Source organism: Callionymus lyra, chromosome 8 (genome assembly GCF_982586985.1).
Source record: "Callionymus lyra chromosome 8, fCalLyr1.hap1.1, whole genome shotgun sequence".
Lineage (NCBI taxonomy): Eukaryota > Metazoa > Chordata > Actinopteri > Syngnathiformes > Callionymidae > Callionymus > Callionymus lyra.
Window position 1 is genome coordinate 17,903,427 of NC_141825.1, and position 25,883 is coordinate 17,929,309.

The 25,883-nt window shown below is 37.5% G+C and overlaps 1 protein-coding gene across 3 annotated transcripts in view; it reads left to right on the forward strand.

Moving 5' to 3' along the window:
• The window catches only part of LOC148073873 (solute carrier family 66 member 2), a 70,345-nt gene extending 53,534 nt beyond the window's left edge, over positions 1 to 16,811 (forward strand). For 2 of the 3 annotated variants that reach the window (XM_087796843.1, XM_087796844.1), the window contains exons 5-6: positions 3,378 to 3,510; positions 14,601 to 16,811. In XM_087796843.1, the coding sequence (XP_087652969.1) occupies positions 3,378 to 3,510; positions 14,601 to 14,690 (223 nt within the window). In that variant the 3' untranslated portion in view covers positions 14,691 to 16,811. Of the gene's footprint in view, positions 1 to 3,377; positions 6,157 to 14,600 lie in introns of those variants that run through there. The other variant, XM_087796845.1, reaches the window with a different exon arrangement.
• Positions 16,812 to 25,883: the final 9,072 nt, after the last annotated feature.

The following is a 25,883-nucleotide window of genomic DNA, read 5'->3' on the forward strand; positions in this document are numbered from 1 at the left end:
GGGGAGCGTATAGGGCCAATTTAGACACTCGGATTGTTTTTAGCGTCTTTGTTAAGGGACTCTGGGAGTGTTTTCATATTCACTGACAAGTCTTTGATTCAACTCTTGCTCCTCTATATCTTCCCCCTTTTATGTGGACACTTTAAAGCTTAGTTGGGATCAGAAGCAAATATGTGTTAGAGTAGCTGCTTACTTAGCGCCCCCTATAATCTTATTTTGTTAATAATATTCAATGGAACAAAGAGGATGAAACACATGGAGCTTTTAAATGATGCAACATTTTACACCGTGCTATGTATCTTTTATGTTTTAATGATTAAAACATGACTTGCATTAGCATGGGAAGGTTACCATGGTGATCATCAGGCATGTCACTCCTGGTATATTTCTAATAGTGTGTGTATACTGTTCAGATTAGTGGCTCGGAGGTAAAAGTCACTCCCACCACACAATACACAACAGCAGCTGAAATCTGTCTTGCAATAAGAAAAAATGTGTTTTTAAGCTTTATATTGGTGGAGATCACTCTTCTCTGCTTCTTTTATGTGTTAGTTCCAACATAATGTCAGGAACAGATTATTCTCAAATTTGAGAAAATCCCTGAATTCTTTCCAATTTGGGTTGGGGTCGGTTTATGCAAGAATCCTAATTGAAGTCATGTACTCTTAGGAAACAAAATCATAAACACCCCAAAAAAAAGAAATGGGGCTAAGGAACAAATATTAAGGATAAATAAAAGAATATAGCAAGTAGGGCTGTAGCTATACAAGATATTCAGTTCAAGATAAAATACTATATATTTCCCAACACTTGCATAGTTTTTGTACGGATTCTAGGGCAAACTGCATTTTGACTTGTTCTATTCTGTTTATTGAATGATTTGAATTGAAGGCCAAAATATGTCCAGAAATTGGCTTGGCATCCTCTTGTCCTCAGTCATCACTGGGATCTTGCGGTATTACATTCTTCCTTAAGCATACTAAGTAATGACTACTGCCGTTTAGCGCCGAGAGGTTAAATTGAAACACCAAAATGAAAAAACACTGTGAACATTTGCATGGTAATTCTGAATGTAAAGATTAAATTATCTTTTTCTTTATACACATTTAATTGAATATAAATAAACCAAAAATATATTTGATAGTATAATAAAATGTATTATGTTGTATTTTACATTCCATAAAATAATCCCAACTCTTGGTCGACATGAAGGTGAGTCGAGATGAATGGAATTTTAGTTTTGGATGAACTATAACTTTAACTTACGATGACTCGATGTCCCTGTTGTGTGTAGTGGTGCTCCCTAAGATTGGTTCAAATTAAATGCTGCCTTTCGTGGTTTGCCAGATACACGCAAAAAGGACCAAAGTGTATTATCATAAAAAGATCAATATCAAGTACTGAGTAGGTGAATATAAGCCTGAGAAATGTCAAGTGTGATGTGAGCATTGGTCACTAAGTAACTGAAGAAAACAAGGCTGAATATATATATATATATATATATATATATATATATATATATACACACACACAATACATATAATACAATTATTTTACTTTTTTTTTTATTTAAAAAGACTTATGATGTTAAGGTTTACAGTAAGTCATGTGGTGAATGGTGGAAAAAAAATATGTATGTATGTATGTTTAGTTTATTTATTTATTTTCTTCTACCCCTAATAGCCATAGATCTGTAGCATGCACTCTTGCCCAACATCGGAAACTATCAGATAAAAAAAAACATACAGTGCCCCATCTGTAATCATCTTATACGAACTTATACGAACATTTTAAATCGCATCATGACTGCAAGAATCAAATCAAATGGTGCGATTCCTGAAGATCCACGTACTTATTCCTTATTTCTAAATCATAACTTTCTGTTTCACGATGTTCCCCTTATTTCTCTGTCACTCTTGTCTTCTACGATTAGACGTATGTTCCATCACTGGTCCTGCATCTGTGGGGAGTTTGACAAGGAGAACTCAAGGATTGCTCACAATGAGCGCCCCCCACCTTCCCACCATCATTATCCCGCCTCCTCCAGCCCTCGACTCACTCCTCATCTTCCTGTCTTATCTGTCATTTCTGCACGCTAGATAAACACCGTCCTGTGTTGGTTCCCTCACCACGTCTTCTCTCCGTCACGTTTCAAGACCGCGGTCGTGTGCTTCACTGATGACTGATGGTCCCGTGCCTCCACTGGGTCCGGTAGACTCTAGTAGAAAGAGTAATGCCATGTTCCATTTATCATCTGCGCCTGTCGGAAATGCAAAAAGAGGAACGAATGAGAGGATGTGAGACACGGTGGTTAGTGAGGCTGGCATAGTAAGAACAAAGTTGTTCAGCACAATTATGTCTGATTTATTATATCTGGACTTGAAATATGCACTTTCTTCCAAGTTTATAAGAGTCTTTTTTTTACCCCCTTTTTGTAGATGCATCATCATTTCTTGCAGGAAAAAGGATGTACATTTTTGTATTTATTTATTTTTTGACAACCTTGATGTATTCTGGATCCAGATGGAACTGCAAACCCCCATTAGAGTTCATTCTTATGTTCCATGTTCTGTATCTAAATATGTTGTATAAACAGCCTTAAGCTAAATAAATATGTATGATCTGGAGCTTGTAATCCAGGCGTCTATGTCTTCTCGTCCGGACTATTGTAACAGTTTGTTTTCATTTCCTTACAAAAAGGAGTTGTCTCGCCTGCAGTTAATACAAAACTCTGCAGCGAGAATTGACCCGCTCTAGTAGAAGAACTCGCATTTCTTCGATCCTTTAATCTCTTTACTGGCTGCCAGTTTCTTTCAGGATCAACATAAAAATTCTGGTTCTTACTTTCAGATCTATTCCCGGTCAGTCTACTCCTTAGATCAGTGATCTGATCCAGCCTTACACCCCAGCTCGGGCTCTGAGGTCTGTGGATCAGAATCTACTGATGGTTCCTGAACACGCTTCAGGACCAGAGGAGAGAAATCCTTCCACGCTGTTGCTCCTAAGCTTTGGAACGATCTCTCTCTGCGTTTGATGGATCTACTGACTCCTTCAACAAACATCTTAAGATCTTTTTTATTCTTGCAGTCTTTTCCTTTAATTTTCTGGAACTCCTGTGTTGTTCTCTGTGTTATCTTGACCTTTTTAGTATATATTTTATTGAGTTTTGTTTTGATTGTTTAAGCGCTTTGTGACCCTGGTCTGGAAAAGCGCTTTATAAATATCAATTACTTACTTACTTGCATTCAGTCCAGAAAAGTTTTTTATTTTAAGATATTAAGACAAATAAAAAAATTATAATTTCTTAATCAGCCTTTTCAAAGTTTTTTTTTTGCTGACACAACCTTTCTTTTCTTTGTCTTTGTCTCCCAAACCAGCGTGAAGATGGTGCTCCTGTGGACGGCTGGCGACATCTTCAAGACCTCGTACTTTGTGATGAACGACAGCCCGTCGCAGTTCTGGGTGTGCGGATCAGTGCAGATACTCATTGACGTGGCCATCCTGATGCAGGTCCTCTTTTATAGCCAAGACACACGAGCCAAGCTCGGCTAATGATACCCCAAAAAAAATGGTTTTAAAATGAAATTTAATACATTAGGATACATAATGTAAAACTGTTGCTTAAGAAAATCAATCAATTTCTTGTTGAAATTTGATTTGAATTTTAAAAGTTACATTTTATTCAGAAAGCTTTATGTTACAAGTCCCAGATTATATCTGAGTTTTACTTTTTTGTTGCCACAAGCTTTTTTAAATACGTTACCTGTCGCATTGCGTGCCTTATTAATAATTAATTATAATATTAATAATAATTAACTAATAAGTTCAAAAATGTTGTTTTATTTTTCGTCAAAATATCTCATCACACTCAAAAACTTGTTTTTAAACCATTTAACTTCAATAGCTTTAAATATATCAAGCAAAAAGTATCACAATTGTTTTTCAACGGGTAACATTTGTTTCAGTGCATGTATTTAAACTAAAAAAAACAAAGTTAAATGTCATTTTTTTGAAAGGCGACACAAAATTCAAACCAAATATTCTTGTTTAAAAAGGCGTCGTCTGTGTTATTATGCTCTGTATTTGCACTGCTGATAGCAGCGAGCCCATTACTCAGCCTGGCAGCTCTCTGACGGCAGTTCCGTGCTGCTGTAATGGCAGCTGTGACACCGGGGTCGCCCTGGACTGGACTTCACTACTGATTGATGAGAGTGCTGCACTCCCAACACCACTCCACTGTTGTTACCATGTAATGTACTGTAATGTCTGTGTGTGTGTGTGTGTGTGTGCCGGCTTGCACTTGACTCCGTTTTGTCGGAGTGAATGCTGGCGAGCTCGGCGATGAGTTCGCTGAGTGAAAAATCAATGCGTGATGTTGGCAACAAACGGCGGGCGGAGTTGAACGCGTATCATCTCGCCCCGAATTTAAAACCCTTCATCGGTTGCGCTTGCGAGTGATGCACGGCTGATTAGTGCGACACAAAATGTACAATGTGGTGCAGAAAAGTCATCAATCTTCTTGCCCAGAGAGCCGTCCTTCATATCCGAGCGACAGCCAGAGGAAATCTTTGTGGGAACAAATCAATTATCTGACAAATCTTGATGGTGACTCGAACAAAACCTTGTTTCTGCCAACCAGGAAGTTGATGAAGTTGCCAAAGATGTCAAGTGATTTGACAAGTTTTATGTTTTTTTAAACTACCATTAATGACTCATGTAGGCCCCTTAATGGAAGGTTGATATTCTTCAAAACGTTGTGAGCAAGTTGCATTTTTCTAATGGTTGAGAGAAGAGGGCGGGGCAAATGATAAGTTGAGTTTGATTGACATCACAATCCTTAAATCAGGTGACTTAAAATGATCAGTTGTTTCCACAGTACCGTACGTGCCATAGGTGAGTTTAGTTAATTCGCTGTGATCAGATGAGGACAGGATTTTACGCAACATAGTTAATATGTTCTTTAAAATAATCCCTTTAAGCTTCTGAGTGACATGATGGATGTCTTTAGAATTCAAATGAACATGAACAGAAGTTTCTGTCTTCGACAGATAGAAAACTCTTTTAACCTTCAAGTTATTTTGCCAAAACTAAAAGACTATTTTGGTAAAGTCGCTATTATTTTTCCTTTTATTGTAACTTAACAATGCTCTGTCGCCTCTTAATCCTTTTTTTTTTTTTTTTTTTTAATCCACAACTATGGCACATCTGAACTCGAGCAAGTATTTGAGAAAATCCACAACGATCAAAGAAAAACACCCTTTTCTTGCTACATAATTCCATTTTCGGACTCTTTCTGTGTTTATTAATATAAATTGTTCCTAAAAATATAGTTGAAATAAACAAACCTATTTTAGCATAAAGGTTTTGATGGACTTTTGACTATTAAACTGGAATTGAAAGATGACGTTTATTTAATGTTAATAAACAACAAGAAACAATTTTTTTTAGGCTAAAAACAAGCTAGCTAACAAGAAGCAAAGCTACTTTAACAGGAAGCTAAAACTAGACCATTAGGAAGAAAAAACAACATTGTCAAGTTAACACTTTTTTTAAGTTTTGTTAATGAATTTTTTAATTCCCTATTTTCTTATTAAACATCTTCCAGTTGGACGGATTTAAAAAAAAAAAAAAAAAAATTGTCGCAGGCAGTGTTTCCCCACAAATATTTAATTTGGTATCTGTGTTTTCATCTGAAAATTTAATTGAACAAAAAACCATAGCCTCAGGAAATAGAAAAAAGAAAACACTTCCCTTCACAAAGAAATTCCTCGGCAGTTCTCAGAGGAGCCGGTACAGTTTCTCTTATTCTCTGTGAAAGATTACATTAGACGACAAGGCTTCTGGCTTATGAAAAACGTCAGTCATGTGTTGCCGTGTTTATCTCCTCAGGACACGTATCATGCCTAAATCAGTGTGTGGTTTGCATCAGGCGGACACGACGCCTGCAGGGCAGCCGAGCGCTCTTTAAACAGGCGCCCCTCGCTCTTTACCTGCAATGTCATCATGCGCCGTGAATTCTGATAAGCTGCTGGAGTTCAATGTTTCGAGCCAAAGATGTGTAAACAACGCTCTGATGTTACAGTTGTGTTACAATGTTCTTCTTTATAAATGTTGCATATGAATATTTTTGTACAACATAAAGGCATCAAGTGAAAAGTCGTTCGGCTTCTTTCTTTGAAAGTGCATGATTCAAACAACTTTATCATACTTTTGAATATTAACTTTGAGTTGGTGGATGATCTTTTCTACTTGTGGGTGTTATCCATTTAGAACAGGAGCCCCAAACTTGTCGCCGACGGGCCATTTTGGACCCACTGAGATCTTTATTTAATGGCCATAAAAGTATGTGACAAGCAAAGCAAAATTTTGTCACATCAAGTATTATCATTTATATAGATTATATTAGATAATCGAAAGAAAGAAATCAAAAATGGTGGCCCAGTTGACTGAGAAAAGCACCCAAAAATCCTAAAAAAGTCCTTTGTGAATTCAATGTTATGTTATTTAGATGTTCAAGCTTGGACCTCTACTAGACCTCTTAGTTGTCTAAGCTTGGACCTCTTTTAGACATATTTTATTCTTAAAGAGGTCTAAACTTAGAGGTCCAACCTTGGACGACTAAAAGATGTCTAAAAAAAGGTCTTAGCTTAGAAGAGTAAAAGACGACTTAACTTTACATCTAAGCTTGGACCTCTTTGAAACGCCTCGAAGAGGTCCAAGCTTAGACATCGAAGCAGACGTCGAAAAAGTAGCTTTTAACAGAAAAAGTTAGGCTTCCCTGGACTACGGAGTATCATCTTTTAGCTGGTGTCGTGCCTTGTGATTTTTTTCAATGGGAAAGGTGTTCCTTTGCTCAGAAAAAGGGTGAAAAACACTGAGCTACAAAACATAATCTTTAACAATATAGATCTAGATCATAAAAGGTTTTTAAGTTTGCACTTTCGAATTATTCACATTTCCTAAATCCGTACATTCTTCTAGAACAGTGTTGGAGGTACCGAACCCCACCAATTTCATATGCGCATTCACCGAACCCCTCTTTAGTGAACCTAAACCACTGTGTTTAGGTTTTTTAGGTGCCACTTGATCCAGTATTTCAACACACCACTTAGTGGTGTGTTGAAATACTGGATCAAGTGGCACCTGTTAAATCGAACTTGAAAATTCAGAAAAAACGGTGCCCTTGGACAAATGAAGATCTCCTGAGTCTGAAGAGACTTTGTCGAAAGACTGAGCGTCTCTGGAAGTCTACTAAACTTGAGGTGCACAGACTTCACCTCAGGGATCTGTTGACTTCTTACAATGAGATGGTAGAAACTGCTAGATCTGATTACATCAGAAAACTGGTAGCAGCAAATAGGAAAGCAAATTCTCTCGTGTCTCCTGCTCCTCAAATCACGCCGGTCTTCTGTGAAGCTGACAGCAATGCATTGTTGAGATTTTTCATTGACAAAATTAAATTGATCAAAGAGAAAATCTCTCCCCCTTTGTTGGGAACCCCTACTGTCTCTGAGCCCATCTCCTCCTCTTGGTCATCCTTCACTGCTGTATCTTTGGGTGATATTTCAGCACTAGTGAACAAGATGAAACCCTCCTCTTGCTCAGATGACGTCCTTCCTTGTAGGCTTTTTATCAAAGTATTTGATGTAATTGGCCCCTGGGTTACCAATATGGTGAACCTCTCCCTTTCCACAGGGGTTTTTCCCAATGCATTTAAACATGCCATTGTGGAGCCTCTGCTCAAAAAACCAGGCTTAGACCCAACTGACCTCAGTAATTTCAGGCCTATTTCTAAGCTCCCTTTCTTGTCCAAGATCTTGGAGAAGGTGGTGTCCGAGCAGCTGTCTTTGTTCCTGGATCAGAGCGACATCCATGAGAAGTTTCAGTCTGGCTTCCGTAAACATCACTCTACGGAGACTGCTTTATTGAAAGTGTCCAGTGACATCATGATGTCGGCTGACTCTGGTAAATTCACTGTTCTGAATCGGCAGATCTGTTGTGTGGAGTCCCTCAATGTTCTGTTCTGGGTCCTTTATTGTTTTTGCTGTACTTGATTCCCCTTGGTAAAATCATTCAGAGATTTCCAGATGTTTCTTATCACATTTTTGCTGATGACATCCAGCTCTACTGCTCTTTTGACCCAACTGAGCCCCAAAGGCTGAACAGCTTAGTCAATTGTTTGCTAGAAATCAAACAATGGCTGAGTGAAAACACTTTACAGCTTAATGTGGACAAAACTGAAACTCTGGTGATTGCTCCTGATGATAAGATTCCAGGGTTGAGTCAGTACTTGGGTGACTTAGGTCAGTCTGTCAAACTGAGCCTGAGAAACCTGGGTGTTGTATTTGATAAAGACATGTCTCTTGTTCAACACTGCAGAAAACTGACAAGAAACTGTTTCCTTCAACTGAGAAAAATCTCTAAACTTAGGAAAATGTTGTCACAACATGATCTGGAGCTTGTAATCCATGCGTTTGTTTCTTCTCGTCTGGACTATTGTAACAGTTTGTTTTCATGTCTTAACAAGAAGGAGCTGTCTCGTCTGCAGTTGATTCAGAACTCTGCAGCGAGAATTCTGACCCGCTCTAGTAGAAGAACTCACATTTCTCCGATCCTTAAAACTCTTCACTGGCTTCCAGTTTCTTTCAGGATCAACTTTAAAATTCTGGTTCTTACTTTCAGATCTATTCATGGTCAGGCTCCTCCTTACATCACTGATCTGATCCAGCCTTACACCCCAGCTCGGTCTCTGAGGTCTGTGGATCAGAATCTACTTATGGTTCCACGCACACGGCTCAGGACCAGAGGAGAGAAATCTTTTCAGGCTGTTGCTCCTAAGCTTTGGAACGATCTTCCTCTCTCTTTGCGCTTGATGGATCTACTGACTCCTTTAAGAAACATCTTAAGACGTTTCTATTTGTTCAGGCTTTTCCTTGAATTTCTCGAACTCCTGTGTTGTTCTCGGTGTTGTCTTGATCTTTGAAGTATGTACTGTTTTGAGTATTGTTTTGATTGTTAAAGCGCTTTGTGACCCTGGTCTCGAAAAGCGCTATATAAATAAATATTACTTACTTACTTACTTTAGTGAAAAATAAAATATCATTTTTTTCGAATTCAAGACATAGATATGTTTTTTACTGGTGCACAAAATGAGCCGTGCATGAACATCACCTTGTTCAAAGAACAAAACCAACACAATGCATGAACTCATGACAAATTACATGCCTGCAAATCAGTCCTTTTTCAGTGACTTCTGCTGATGCCTTTGAGAGACCAGTTCAGATATGCGTGGCTTCACAATGACAAGTACCACTCTCGTGTCATTTTGTCATGTCATGTCATTCGTTTTTATGTCCAGCATCCTCGAAAAGGATTGCTCGACATGAAATGGTATAAAAAAAATCCAGGTTCAAGTGTAGTTGAAGATTCTAGAATTCCATAATCTATAACTACACTTGAACCTTCCTCTTAAAGTAGCTCCTGCAAGATGTATATAGTGAATTAAAACATAAAACATGCACAAAGCAATGGAAAGATCAATGATTAATAGAAGTGCGTCTGTTTGACTCGCATGTACGTCCACAGAGGAGCAGGAGGAGGTTCCTCACTGGTTTCCTCTCATAAAGATCCCGACCGACCTTTTAACGGCTAATACTTGGACTGTCAGTGTTGTTTATCTGTGGTCGTCTTCACTGTAATGGACTGTGTTGGGTGTTTGTATACATGCATGCCGCAAATCCACACATCTCATTTATACTTCTCCGGGCTCCGGGCTTCTTATCTCCCTTCCAGGCAATAAGCTGGGATTCTTCTGCGTTCAGCGGCCGACAGATGCGTATCTGGATATTGTTTTTTCTCCATAGAGTCCCAGAATAGCACCAATGATATTCTGCAAAATATTTCACTTCATTGTATTTCTCCTGGCAAGGGCAACCTGATAACAGACACACACACACAGTGTAGATTTGAGATGGAGCGCTACACTCTATCGTATTGACGTCATTCTAAGCTAACTAAGGGTCAAATGTTGTAGCAGTAAAAGGGATTTAGAGAATGTTTTTTTTCTGTTTATCTGTGTAGTGTTTCTCAATGTGTCCAGTTAAGACGAGCCTGGATTAAAGCAGCATATGCAATATTTATTATACATTATTATTGTTTTTAAATGTTTGTGATGATTTAACTCCAGATCAGCATTGAATCAACATGTGACACCTGGCCACCACATCAAGGATGGAGACGGCCCTTGCATTTATTTCCGTCATATCTGTTTCCTTAAGAGTACATTTTTTAAAGTATCAAGATGAGAAAAGCGATCCAGAGCAATTTGTTTCTTAAACAAATGCTCGGGCAGAGATTCATTTATCCCGACAATGCAGTTACGCTGTGGTGGAAGCCAGTAAATAAATCTTCTATTTTCTGTAGCGCTTCTTTAACAAAAAGAACCACAAACAAGCTTTTATCACAGATTACCCTCGCAAAATTGCAAACATTGGAACTACACAATAAACCTTAAAAAATGGAAAAAACACCTTCATGCACAGGATTTTCAGATGGTTTGATGCTGCAATTAATCGTAAAGGTGTAATTGAAACTTTTCAGTTTCATCTGGCAGTGATATAAAATACATTAATATAAAATTAATCTTAAGAATTTTCTTAGCATCATACTTGTGAATATATTTCATATATTTTTGCATACAACTACATTTTATTATCACTTTTAATTTTTGTGAAACATTGGGATTTAGTTTGTAGTTTCTGAGCTTCTGTGAGCTTTTATCCAATTTACCGTCATGGTATGGAAAAGAAGAACCGCAAGAAATGAACATAGCATAAACTATTGATCGATACTTTCGAGCTTTGTTTTATCATTTATATTCAAGTATAAATAGGTAAACATGTGGCTGAGACCACGGAAGAAAAGTGTTGATTTTCTTAGATACACTTTTTGTTAAATAGGCTAAATATTTACATAATGTTAGTATTTCCGTCATTTCGGGACCTGAAGACTTTGATAAAAGTAAGAGGTTGCCATTATATTATAATTTGGATTAATTAAGGACAAACAACAAGGTCATGCTTTTAAAACGATTCTATTCGCTCTTCGGTTCTGTCACCGAAGATTCTCTGACCTGCTGCTCTGGTGCTTCAATCTCCTCTATCGGATTTTTTATTAGACACTTTTCATTCACACAACAAACACAAAGACGCTGTCATGTGTGGTTTCAGAGGTCAGAAGGAAATTGGTCTTCACAGCAATTTTTTTTTCTTTTCTTTATTATTATGGATATCAACATTAAAAGTCAAACTGGAATTGGTTCGGTGAAGGAAAAAAATCGCAAAGATAATTAAGATTAATTGAGCCTCAATGAATGAAAAGACAATTTTCTCGCCTTCAGTTAATAGAAAACTCTGCAGCGAGAATTCTGACCTGCTCTATTAGGAGAACTCACATTTCCCCGATCCTTAAAACTCTTCACTGGCTGCCAGTTTCTTTTAGGATCAATTTAAAAATTCTGGTTCTTACTTTCAGATCTATTCATGGTCAGACTCCTCCTTACATCAGTGATCTGATCCAGCCTTACACCCCAGTCTGTACCAGATGTACCAACTAATCAGTTGCTTACCTCAGAATGAAGATACTTTTTTCTTGATCAACAATTTAAGTAGAACTGTTATGTATTTTTCCTGAATCATTATTCTAAATATATTTCTCTACATTCAAAAATGTTCATCATAATCAATATGATTTTCGTCTTGAAACTATTTTTCTATCCTAATATTTCTCACTGCAGCTTTACTGGATAAATGTCTACAAGCTGTGTGTTCCAGAGAGTCCTTGACTGATTTGAAAGGATTCTGTGGGTGATGATGATGCTCCGCATGAATATTGAATGCGACTGTCGGAGACATGAAAGGAATTTATTTACTATGCTGCGAAAGCAGTAATAGCATCTGTATAATGTATCGCGTCCAAACCTTCACCGGGCGCTGACTCGGAGCTCTGCGCCGCTTTTAAATATTATAGATACAGTAGATAATGGGACGTTTCCTATCTTTAATAGATGAGCTAGACTGTGCTGCACCTGTTGGTCCTCGCTCTCCTGGTCTGCAGCTCCATTAATAAATAAATCCACTACAATATGATGTCATTGTTCCTCGACAATTTGACCGACGGGCAGCTCCGCTCCATTCACTTGATGAAGCAAACAATGTAACGTGGCCGGTGATATATCTGGTGGGGTTCAGCCCAACTATTGACCGCTCTGTCCCCTCGGCCATCTGTCTGTGGATCGTCCAGCATCTCGGAGTGAGGCATTAAAGATGGATGAGCTGAGCTAAAACAGTCCAGCCATGGCCTAGGACACACTGCACTGTCGTCCTGTTCCATTTATTAATGATGGGATGCATGTCATGCTGATGTTGGGAGATGGACATGGGAATGCTAAAAGTGGGCGACGGGGGGAAAAATGTTGTGAACATTGCAAGACATGGTCTAATCGAGCGTAGTGTGTTATACCAATGGAACTTCAAATATGTATCTGCCCCTTGTTTTATCATTTAAACTACTCTTTTTAAGCATTTTTGTCACTGATTTTCCACTGTTATTTTTTTTTTGGTGGGATATCTGCTGGTAGCGCCATCTGGAACAGTTTGTCGATGAATAGTGATGTGTCGATGAAGCTTCATGAAGCGTTTTGATTTTGTAGAGACGATGGAAAATAGATTATAATATTTGTTCTACAGTATAATCGTATCTTTTCTGATTAAATGTAGGGCGCCATCTTCTGATCTCAAATCAAATTAGGACATAAATTAGGACAATTCGTGAAGCTTTATCAGCCCAATACTGCTAAACACCCCCTAAAACATAGTTGAAAAACTTTAAAATAAAGTTTGTTGCAACTGCATTGAAAACAAAAGGACTTTTATAAAGGAATGAAATCCCTGCTAGCTGAGCTAGTCATTGACAGTTATGGCTATCTGCCTTACTGCCAACCTGACGGGAAATCTATCACCCCGTAAACTTCAAAAATGTTTTCCTATTGAGTAACAAACCTACTATTTCTTATACCTAACTGAAGACATTTTTACGACATTATATATATATTTATTTTCTTAAAATAAATGAGTATCTTGTCCGTTACGAGGGGGTCAAGATAAATTCATCAGAAAAAATTCTGAGATGAAAAAATCTCTATTTATAATGAATGATATTAAGAAAAGCCATCATCTATACCTAATTATATTGGGTCGGAAGTGTTTCACACATGTGTATTTCGACATCTCACAAATAACATAATGGTGATAATATCTAATGATACTGCACTGAAAGGATTACAGCAAGTCCCTGTTTTTTCCCCTTTTATGTCAGAGCCAGATGGCATCATAATCATCACCCGAAGGCGTATTCAGTTGAGCAGTAAATGACCAGACTCGCAGGCAAAACAGTGATCACAATAATAATGTTGACATTATGGAAATAAAATGCATTAAGGAAATGGCAGAGCCAGGTGTTAGCGGGATGAGGCCGTAGTCTCTTTGCCCGGGACAGTTGGACCCCGAGGCATGCGATGACAGCCTTCAGGCCTCAGGGACCAGATCAAACCGTGGATGAGCTTTTCTTCAGGGTCTGTATCAGCAGGAGGAAGAAAAGGATCAACCACATGATTTAACGCCAGCATGGTCTTTATGGACTGTTTTCAAAAGAAAGTTGTTGCAAAACCCATATTCTTTAAACTTTCCCGATCATTGGAAAAAAAATGTCAGTTCTCGGTAAAGCTCAACGGAGTTAACAGATCAAGTCAGTGCAGAAAACTTCACACCTTCTACCAAGAGAGTTGGGATTTTCTCTGCAGCTCGCAACATCGATTTGTTTTCATTTTTGTCTTCTCATCACTCCTGGAAAACTTTTCACTCGATGCACTTTCTTCTCTGGTTCTACTGGATCAACAAGAATCTGGTGAAGAGTTTTCCTACAAGAGAATAAACAAGATGCTTTTTAACACATTATGTCTTTAGCAAAGGGTGGTAGAGAATATCTGCATGGTGCCAGGCGTTCTGGCCTGTGGGCCAAACCTGGCCCGCAGAGTCACAATGTGCGGCCTACAAGCAATTGTTTTATACTGAATAGTTGAATCCGCTACTCCACACTATTCAGAAAAAACGTAAAGGAATAATAAGCTCGTTTTTATAATATAACGAACAAATGATCACTTCAAGTCTTTCTCTATGAGACTCACAGATGTTCTTGTGAAACAACATGATGTCAGTTTGATCAAAGGGAAGTATGAATGTTGCACAGCTGCTCCACACATTCATGTGAAGCACAGAAGATCAGACCATCTTCACAACATCATAAATACTCAGCGCTTTAAGTTATTGTTTTACAGTTTTATTTTTGTTAAACTCCATTTCAAAAAAGAGCTGATCGTCTCTGTATATAAAGTATTCACGTTAATAATCATGTATGTAAATTTACACCGGAGCTCGTCTGCACATTTAAATTTAACTATGTGATCCATGTCGGAAATGTTTTAAATGAACGGATATAAAATGTAAATCCAGTTTAAATTCATGTTTTCATTTGTTTTTTCACAGAGTCAGAATCCAGATCCAGTGGAGGCGCTACTCACGGCTCGTCCCAAACCACTGACGTTCCTCTCTCCTTGCTGGCGTTTTATTCCATAGCTCAGAGGATGACACACTTGAATACAAACAGTTTGTTCATTTGTTGCTGGACATAGCCAGAAAATACCTGTAAGAGTCAGTGAGCGCGGCATAACAGCCTGCACGGGCAGACCAACTCGCTTATCTTGGTGATGTCACTGTTTTTAATGCACAAACTGTCATTTCTCGAGAAACAAAACTCTAACTGGACACGTTCCTTCAAGCTCATTGTGAGCCGCAGCAAGCATGACTACATGTTTATTGTGATAAGACTATAAAAGCAACATAAATTCTTCAACAAAATATGAATTATATATATTTTTTTTGTGAACCAAGATCATTTAGATTAACCGTAGAACCTGAGAAAAAGTCGGTCCAAATTTATATTTATTTAATCAGGTCGCGGCGCATTTGAAAAAATTAACCACTAGAAGTAAAAGGGTTAACTGGAAAATGGCCATACATTCCTGGTAGGTCATTCAGATGTTTGTAGGGTTCCTCTTGTGTTTTGTATCTTAAATTGCATGTGTTCATGTTGTCATGTGTTACCTTGTAAGCAGGAGGCAGGTGTGCACAGCTGAGATGACTTTTGGCGGTTTCTTCCATTCTTAAGACAGTCCCAAACAGGAAAGAAATCAGCAGTTAATCAAGTCTCCCGAGTACCATGCTTCCTGGATAGTTTCCCGACATTGTCTGCGCTTTTTCACGTGAGTTTTTGTGTGTGTAAATTGCCGGTGTGTGTGTCCAGTCTCCAGCTCTGCTGCTATATACATTAAATGAGAATTTACTGTACTTGGAAAAAAAACACTACAACACGATTCTAACTACATAATGTAAATGAACTTGGTAGAAGGAATAAAACACCTGAAGAGTCGTTCTGAAGGTTATAGCAATAGTTCGAGGCGTCAGTGTCTGTGAGTCATTCTGCCGACGCGGCCCTGCTGCAGTACATGTCGGGTTCATCCGAGGCTCAGAGCCGCCGTCGAGGCACATTTCTTTCTCCCTGGCGGATAAACAAACGGAGCAACAGCAACCACTCTCCTGAGTGGAACATGTTCTCATTTGCTTTCTCTGTCCATCCTCCACTTGAGTCCACAGATGGCCTCCCAAATTGTTTGGCACATCCAAGAGCGTCATTCTTTTTTTTTTCAAGGTCTCTTAAAGTGGCGTGCTAATCGAGGTCCTCGCGTTAGCGTGTCCGCGACGGATCGCGCACCTGCCCATCGTGTTATCTTGAGCATAAGTTGGATATTATTTGTTGCTGTCGAATAAGGGCGGCGAAGCGCTGCTGGTGAAGTAACTCGCACTGACAAGCACTCGCCTGCAGGAGGAACAAGACGTCCAATTATGTCCAACACATCTTATTTGTTTTGTGTGCGGTGACAAAATGACAACAACAATATTAATACTCCTCCGGGTGTTTTGCAGGTAATGCCATGTGAGCCTGAACTGAAATACACACATTTGAGTTTATGTCACTGTCAGTTAAACCAGAGTAACTTATAAACCGTCATTAATATTCTTGAATGAAGCCATTAGCTTGATGATGCTATCACAATCGGGGAGGGGTTAGCTCTGGACATATATATACTGTATATTAAGGCCCCTTGAACTCGCCCACTCTGCTGTGATTAATCAACCATCAGGGTTTGTCACCGCGCGTCATCAATCCTGGAAGTCTCCAAGGGATTTGTTGTATAAATAAAATGAAACCATCATTACGTCATGATATACTGCTCTCGTAACCTGTTGTTCGCTGAGATTTCAGACGGGTCAGAACTTTATGAAGTAATACGTTCAAAACATGGTCATGATGAGAGACTTACTGCATCTTGGAGAGGAATACTTTTTGAAAACATTTGAAATATGGGAGGGAATTAGGAGAGTTGGGTTTTCACATTAGTTGCCCTTCAAATGATCCTAGGATCCAGATGGTAATTAAAAAACAACAACATCTTTGAGTCATTTATTGTGTTGTTAACATTTCCTAAAACTTGTCATTGAAACCTTCTTATTCGTTTTAACTTACACACAGAACATGCTAACAAGAGCGAAATGTCCTCGCTTTTGTCGAATTCCCACATTTGTATATTGTAGTTTCTCAATCTTAGATGGTTATAGAGCAGAAAATAAAATGAAATAACCGTCTGTATGTGTTTTCTTCTTTTTGACCTTGCATACCAGCGATAAATAATTACATAAGGGCAACGAAAGCAGCTTCTCAGGCAATCATGATGCAAAAGGGCTACTGAGTGTAACCAAATATACACACTCACTCACACACTCACCAGCTGTTTCCTCTGCAGTGAGACAAAGTGCTGCAGATCGTGCAGTTGACAGAGAAGCTTTATTAAAAAATCCCAGTTGCACATTTAACACGAACCATTGGTGGGGGTTTGGGGTTAGATTCTGCGTCTCTCTCACAGATAACCACACTTTTTTCCACACCAATTAACTTGATAAAAGATTAACTAAATCATTTCTCCCACTCCTTTCTCTTTGAAATTGTCTCTTATCTAGTGGTTGAAAAATGTGCATCTCATGTGATTCTGAGAGCAGAAGCCATTTTCTGTTCTCAGGTGAGGCCATTATGGAGTCGTTTTATACGATGTCAACTATACGACACAACGGGGACCATTAAAGCAAGGACACGTAAAAAATAGGCTGGTGATTGACGCTCGGAAACGTGGACTGACAGTGATGGAGGCGACGACACGGGTCATAACCCTCATCATCGTCGGCAGTATTAAAGGGATTTCTCCCTCTGTTAGCTCGAGCGTCGCAGTGAATTCACAGTCCAGCGGCTTTAAACACCTTTACGCTCTGTTGCTGATGGGTATTACACGCCGCCTCATTTGCATCTCATTGTGTTTCCCTGGTCGGCTCGCCAGGCGAAGGGCGTTTGACCAGCAACTGTCAAAGATGGTTCTGTCCCGGCTCCCTCTCAAGTTTCCTCCCACCGTCCAGAAACACACAGAAGTTAATTAATGACTCGAGTGACTCTATTTGTGAGCGGTTGTTTATCTTTATGTGTCCTCTATAAACTGGCAATCTGTCCAGGGTGTCCCCTATCTGTTTCCCAATGACACTGTGATGATAATTTTGAACCTGGTACAATGGCGGTAATAGAAATTGAATGAATGCTGGTATTACTACTAGAAGTAGTAGCTACTAAATGGATAATTTATTTAAAAAACTGCGTCATTAATTATTAAAATAACATTTCAAGTTTTGCTCAAATTTTTTCTGCTTTTTTGTAGTATTTTATGCGAGTGCAACATTTAAAAAGAAAAGAATGTTATGTCCATGGAAACATTTTTATCTTGTAATTAAATACATGTTCTTTTTGTCCTAACACTCATCACTACAGTAACACGACAAGAAAAAAACTGCCTTCCAAGCTCTGACCGTCTGCTTTTAAACTCTCTAAAAGCTTTTGACATATTCTATTCTTTACGCTGCCGTCTCCAACGTCTCAGCATTAATTGATCTTGTTAAACAGATCATGGCATCCCTTTTTTGGTGCAACCTGTTGTTACAGAAAATTGTGTTCTTCACCTGTTACATCATCACTTCTATTTCATTTTTGCTCTTCTTTCTAGAGCACCCCCTGGTGGCTGTTACCCCATAATGATCTATGGATCAGCCTCATCATTCTATAAGCTGCATGGTTCAAAGTGTGTGAAAAAAGTAGCCCCTTATAGTACACTGTTTACAAAAGTATACAGCCACAGGACGTATTTGTAACCCATCTATAAATACTTGAAATTAAGAGTTTTCTACGAGAAGAAAATACAAATATATACATTTAACACGTGTTATCAAATAATTTAAAGCTTGTTTTTAACTTTTTTTTTCAAAATTCAAAGTAAAACACAAAGTTATATTAATCAACTTTCTTTTATTTATTTTCTTTAATAATTTTCTTTTCTTTTTACCACTTTTGTAATCAGCGTGGTTTGCAATGAGGCATGAAATCCACACTGGGAGCACAAAGTGAGCAGCAGATGGAGGAAAACTCACACTGCGATCCTTTAAACAATATTAAGAAAGAAGAAGATCACAGCATCTGCTGCGTGTGATCGTTACATAATAAACTGATTTTCTTTTCCACCAAACTTAAACTGATGTCAAACATTCTTTTAGCAATCAGATTAGATTGACATTGAACGACAGCTAACAAATGTTTTTTGTTACTCTTTTATTTGATCCATTTATTTACTCTAAGAACAATTGTTTAAGTTGTTTTTAATCAGGATGTTAGTGAAGCCCCACTGATGTGTGACTGAATGAGGGGCGCATAATCCATATTTCCCAATAAACTTAAATACAAATTTTGATTCTTGGTTCTAGGACAGGGGTCACCAACACAGTGCCCGCAGGCACCAGGTTGCCCACAAGGACGATATGAGGCGCCCACAGGCCTGTTCTTAAAATAGCACAACTCACCACCAGTGAGCTGTGTCTAAAAAAGAAAAAAAAAATGTATATGTATATAAAAATGACAAGATCTTTAAAATAAAATAATTGAAAATATTTGTATAATACATGAAAGTTTAGATAATTTAGTAAAACTCTGACCTATTCTAGTTCAAAGGTGAGCGTGGGAACAGCAATGATGGGGATCAGAAGTATGGAGTGAGATTACTGCCACCGGTCAGAGCTGTGTCTTGGTTGTTGTACACTCAAAACGTTTTTTTTTTGTCCCAAATTACTCTGCTGCGCGCTCAACCAGTCATACTAACGCGCTCAACCAGTCATACACGTGCCTTCAACTAGTCATACACGCATCTTAAGCTAGTTTATTAAAATAAATTAAAATGTTTTTAAAAATAGTTTATTAAAATAGTGCAAGAAAACAACAAAGGAATACACCTCAAGTAAGTTATATTGCTTAAAGTTTTGTTCATATAGTGAGGTGTCTCCAAAACATTAAACTATGTTGAGATGTTTAAATATTAAATATAAATATAAATATAGCGCAAATGGCTGCACGCGGTCCGTTAAAATGTTTATATATGCTATAATGTAAGTCTAATCAATGACAGTTCACTGGAAATAATATTGTTTTTTTTCTGGACATTGTTTTAATCACTTAATGAAATGTAACGGATATAATTTTGTAAAAATGCACCAGACTTGGTCATTAGTTCAAAATGTGATTAGATGTATTTGAAAATATGTAAGTTGATTTTTCTTAAACATTACATAATTGATAACTTTTTCAAACAAGGTGCAATACATAGTTAATGATTTGTTTGTCACTGGCTAGTAAAGTTTTTTTTTTTTTTTAATGATCAGTGTCTTCACATAGATGATTATCATTTATAATTTATAAAAATATACAACTAAAGGCAAACTGAGCAAATTTGTTATTTAGAAGAGTGTATCAAACTGGGTGCCCTTCATATGACTCAGTACCCATGAAGTAGCCCTCAGGTTCAAAAAGGTTGGTGTTCTAGGACTAGTTTTCTGACCATTATTAATGTTTATTGCATTGATGTCTGGTCTGTTTATACGCTTTTAAAACAAGCCTTTTAACAATTTAGATTATTTTATTTTTTTCATTTTAAAGATCATTCTGCAGCACAGAGAATGATTGATCTTCAAATGATATCTGGGTCCAGATGGTAATTTAGGTAAACAAACGAAATACACTTTTTTTTTTTACTTGTTCTATTAATGACATTCCCTGGAATATTCATTTGATTTTGCGTTAGCATTCCGTCAGGATGACCCAGAGATAAGAGCTGGTTTACCATAAAACCTATTTGTTTTGGGCCTCCGGGTCACCTTGACCCTGATCTCCACTCAGATTTGTGATAATATGTGAATTCTCCGCATCAGAAGTGAAGATTAGAATGATTAAAGAAAATTGCCACTTTCAGTTACTGCACTACTACACTGGTACCAAACTTACAACCCTTGCAGGTCATAATGTCCATTATAAACTGTAGTTCTCGACCATAAAATCTCAATAACACAGTATATAATGGTAAAAGAAAAATAAAATAAAAAAAGCTTCTCATCTCTAAACACTAAAAAAGTTTTTCCCGATTTTGTATTTGTTCGCAGATATAGGTGCATACAACTTTTAGCAGGATACCGCAGATCACATTCTGTCCCTGACATGACCGTCAAAAGTGTAAAACTCAATTCAAAATGTTTTTTTTTATATTTCTATCTCATACAAAAACCTCAGAGACGTTTAGAGAAACTCCTGCGGCAAATTTACCTCGGTCTCACTTCGTACATCGTCGCTCTCGAAGGACAAGCACAGATGTCTGGCGCCGCTGTGAGATCCGAAGAAGTCCTCCCCCCTCCGTCCCCCGCCTCCGGGGTGATAACTGATGGCTGTGAGGGGAGAGGACATACAAGGTGCTGATGCGAAAGGATAAAGATGGGGGGACGTGGCAGAGACTGAAATGGTGGAGGGATGTTTGCAACAACAACAGAAATGTGTTGTTGAAGAAATAGTTTGCCGAGGCTCACTGAAAATTTCATGAAGATCTGTCTCCGGTGTAGTTTATTTATCCGGAGGATAGAATAACAAATTCTTCGTGAGCTGGCAACTGTTTTCGCACCTTCGTCTCCCTCAACCCGTGGTCAGTGGCGGCGAGGAGATGGCGTGTCTCCTCGGCAGCGCAGTGTTTTATCTTCGACACCAGACGTTCGTGTGAAAGTGCTTTTAAGGAGATGTTTCTGTTGACGGTATTCAACATCCGACCTTGAAACTGTCGCAGGAGGTCGACCCAACACGAGCGAGGAAATAAACTCAGTCAGAAATAATGAAGTACAACTCAAGGCTCATAATTATCACCAAATAAAAGTTGTTTTATATTAATGTGAAGGTTTAAAAACAACTATTCATAAACCTTTATGCTTTCTGTTAGCCTTCAATAAATACCATTCATTCATTAAAAAAAAATGTTTTATGTTACTTGATTTCCTAGATACATTCCTCCTTGAAAATCAAAGAGTTAAGAAAGCAGCTAAAGAAAAAGTATGGTCACTGTACGGACCTTTCACGGTGTCTGTGTGGCCCTCACGAGGTCAAAGATCATGTAGAAACTAACAAATGTATTTCTGACATTCATTTCAAGTCTCTCTATATAATGAATATAGTGTTTTTGTTTAAGTACTTTTGCCATTTGTGCGAGAATTTATCCTCTCTCGCCAATATTTAGTTTAATATGACAATAAATATTTGGAAAAAAAGGTTGTATGTGAGATTTAACATTTAAAAATGTATGTATGATCATTACTAGGATTTTTTGCATATTTAGCGAGATTATATTACTTCATTTTATACTTTTCCCCATTTTCGTTTTTTTGCTTGATGGCCCTTCACAAAAGCCACTGAATCAAATGTTGGCCCCTAAGGGAATTGTTTTGCCCACCACTAAGCTTAATTTATTTATTTTTTTACTGCCTGTTTAGATGTTAATATATTTCCTGCATTTATTTCCTTATATTTGCGGATATTTACAAAATATTATCATATTTTATTTTGAAAAATGAATGATTAACTTTTTAAATGTATTTATTTTATTATAAAAAAAAAATCATAATTAAAATCTTATAGCTCTACTATTTTAAATATATGTTTTTATCTTGCTCTTGTATAAAACCCTTCAATCTTTTTTTCAAGCATTTTTCTTCTTATTTTTCTAACAAAAACACAGAAACTTTCTGGCGTTTCATTTTGATCTAATTGCTCGCACGGCTCCTCACAACAGTCCCAGCAGAAACTGTAATTGCTCGACGGAGCTGCAGTGAGATTCAACTCTTACACAATAGCCTGAAACACCCAGAAGCATCTTTGTGCTGTTTGAGAGCAGTTTCCTAAATGTATTTACACCTGACAAAATCTGATGACATCCTTCTGCCGTGTTGCAGTCGGAAAGTGTAACTGAGGATATTTCTGCCGCAGGAGAGCTTCGACAAGATGAATCGGCAGCGAAATCTATCGTAATTCTGTAAATAAAGGCAGTGTGTTGTTGGAAATGAGGTATTAAGTGAAAATGTACATTTTACCCTGAGTGAAAAAGTTGCCGTAGGTGGAATAGAAATATATTTTTACTGGATTTCAAGTCTGAGGTGAACTTTATGCTGAGCTGTAACACTTTCCAGTAAATTGCATCAGATTTGTGAGATCTTTAGAGCTCGGACAGACTTGTCAGAGAACCAGCTCAAAACCAACCAAAGAACCAAAAGAAAAAGAATATGCCAAAAATAAACCTGGATTACAACCAAAGAAGGATAACCTCACAATACAACACAGAGTGTGACGGTTTCATCCCAACAACTCAAGCGCAAGAAGAAAAAAACAATAAAACTTTGATTCAAGTTTGGGATTAAAAAAGAAAGATATAAAATGGACGAAAAAAACAACACATTTTACTTTGATTAATTACTCGCAATGAATGTCAGAATTTGACAACCTAGTTAAAATAATTGAATTAAATAGAAAAAAAACTCCACTGTGATTAATTATTCACATGATCTGACAAACTAGTTAAATCTTGTGTAATGTGTTGCCCCTTGGCCACCTTGAAGGGTTAAGATAAATATTATAATACTATATATATATATAACTATAATAGAAAGAAAATGTAATAAATCCATCAAAATTAATCACATGATTTGACAACCAAGTAAACTTAATATAATAGAAACTATAATTAACAATTTTTAATTAAAAAAAAGTTACATTGTCAATAATTAATCAGGCAATTATAGAAGTTAGTTGAAATACATTTTATAACGATAAGATAAACTTTTTTTAATTGGAAAAAAATATTTTACTGCCGTTAATAAACCACATAATTTTAGTACCTAGTTCAAATAAAGACTTCTTTCATTGAATAGGAAAAATATTAAAGTATAAATAATTAATCTAAAATGTAATTGTAAATCTAAATACGGGTGGAAATGACCAGCGAGTTCATTTATTAATAATTTCAATTATGCTTCTTAATAGAGAAACGAGACAATAAGCGCTTTTAAACTTTACAAACTTATCAATATTTATTCAAATATAAATGCTCTTGAAACATGATAAATATTGATGAATATCAATTTCTCTGGTAGTTTTCATCTTCCTATATTCTAAATTAACAACAAAAAAAAGGAGCTATTTTAAGATTGTATTATACATTTAATTGTAAATCGAACTATGGGTTGAAATGATTAGCGAAGGAGTTCATTCATAAATTTCACTTGTGCTGCTAAATACAGAAACAAGACAAAATAACCACTTTAGACCCGAACAAACCATTGTAACCTTTTCCTGAAATTAATCATTTTATTTTGCACAGCAGGAACTAACTCTAGCAGCTTCAAAATACAGCAGGTCACAATCAAATATTCATACATTTGGTCTTTTGAATTCTGGAAGTTACCAATTTCTAGAAGGTTAATTCCTAACATGCACCTCGAAAAATACACTTTTTTTGTAAGTGACACCACATGATCCGAGTAATATATCTGCTCCAACTTTGCTCTGAGTAACATTTTCAACAAGTTCAGGAAGTTTATTTCAGAGTCGGCCAAAATGTCATTTGACCTGGAGGCAAAGCCAAGTCTGTGTTTGACCAGCGACGGCTCTTGTATCTCTTCCGGGACCTCTGGGAACTGTATCATGTTGCTGCATGTGCGTGGACACGCGTACACACACGCTCACACACACACACAGAAAATGAGAGTGTGTGTGTGAGCCTGAGCGCGTCAAGTCTTTTCCACCCACTCACAATGGGCTCCTCTTCTCGCCCCTGCCGTATCATCGCAGGCCTTTATGGACCTCTTGTTTCCAGCATGAATTATTAACTATCGCTTTACAAGTGCTCACAGGAGTTTGGAGAGAGGCAGCGTTTCTCGCTTCGCTTAAAAGAACTTTCCTTTTGTTCCCGTCCGCATTTCCGTTTCCATTCATCCACTTGAAAATCTTGTGGGGAAGAGGGGGGGAGGGGGAGGAGGGGGAGGCAAAGTGCTTCCATTTCTTTTTTAACATTATTTTTTGGCATTATTTTTCATTTATATTCCAATTACTCTCTAATGTAATTAAACATTTTTGTCACTTTTAGAAAACAAAATAAAATTGGCAAATTTTGTTTTTCATCTGTAAACAAGGAAATATAATCATACAGGAAATTAAATATTTATTAACATGTTTTTATTCTGTAGCCTGTTGTGATTTAAAGATGAAATTATTACTGTTATAATTGTATTATTTTATTATTATTTCAAATGAAACATTTACCATGAAACGGTGCTTAAAGGAAGATGTGGTTGTTGGGAAACTCACTGGTTAAGTCGGCTATATTGTTGGATGGATGAATGCGTGGACATGTGTATGGATGGATTTACAGTTAGATGGGTGGATGTGTGGATGGATGGATGGATGGATGGATGGATGGATGGATGGATGGATGGATGGATGGATGGATGGATGGATGGATGGATGGATGGATGGATGGGTTGATGGATGGATGGATGGATGGATGGATGATCAGACAAAAAGAAGGAATGTTGACAGATAGATGGATAAAAGGACTAGAGGATGGATGGATGGATGGATGGATACTATAGTTAGATGCATTAATGGATGGATTGATTGATAGATACTAGATGCATGGAAGGATGAATGGATGGATAGCTACTATAGTTAGATGCATTAATGGATGGTTGAATGGATTGATGGATATATACTTTAGTTAGATGCATTAACGGATGGATGGATGGATAGATACTATAGTTAGATCCATTAATTGATGATTGAATGGATTGATGGATATATACTTTAGTTAGATGCATTAATGGATGGATGGATGGATGGATAGATACTATAGTTAGATGCATTAATGGACAGATGGATGGATAGATACTATAGTTAGATCCATTAATTGATGGTTGAATGGATTGATGGATATATACTTTAGTTAGATGCATTAACGGATGGATGGATGGATGGATAGATACTATAGTTAGATGCATTAATGGATGGATGGATGGATGGATAGATACTATAGTTAGAAGCCTCGCCTCTCTGGTCGTGGAGGAGGTCTTGCTACTGTTTTTAGGGAGAGTTTTTCTTGCAAAGTGATTCAGACACAGGAATTCACTTCTTTTGAGTCTCAGATGATCTTGGTTGGTTCTACAAGACCTTTCTATTGTGTGTCAATCTACCGTCCGCCTGGTCCTGCGGCGATGTTC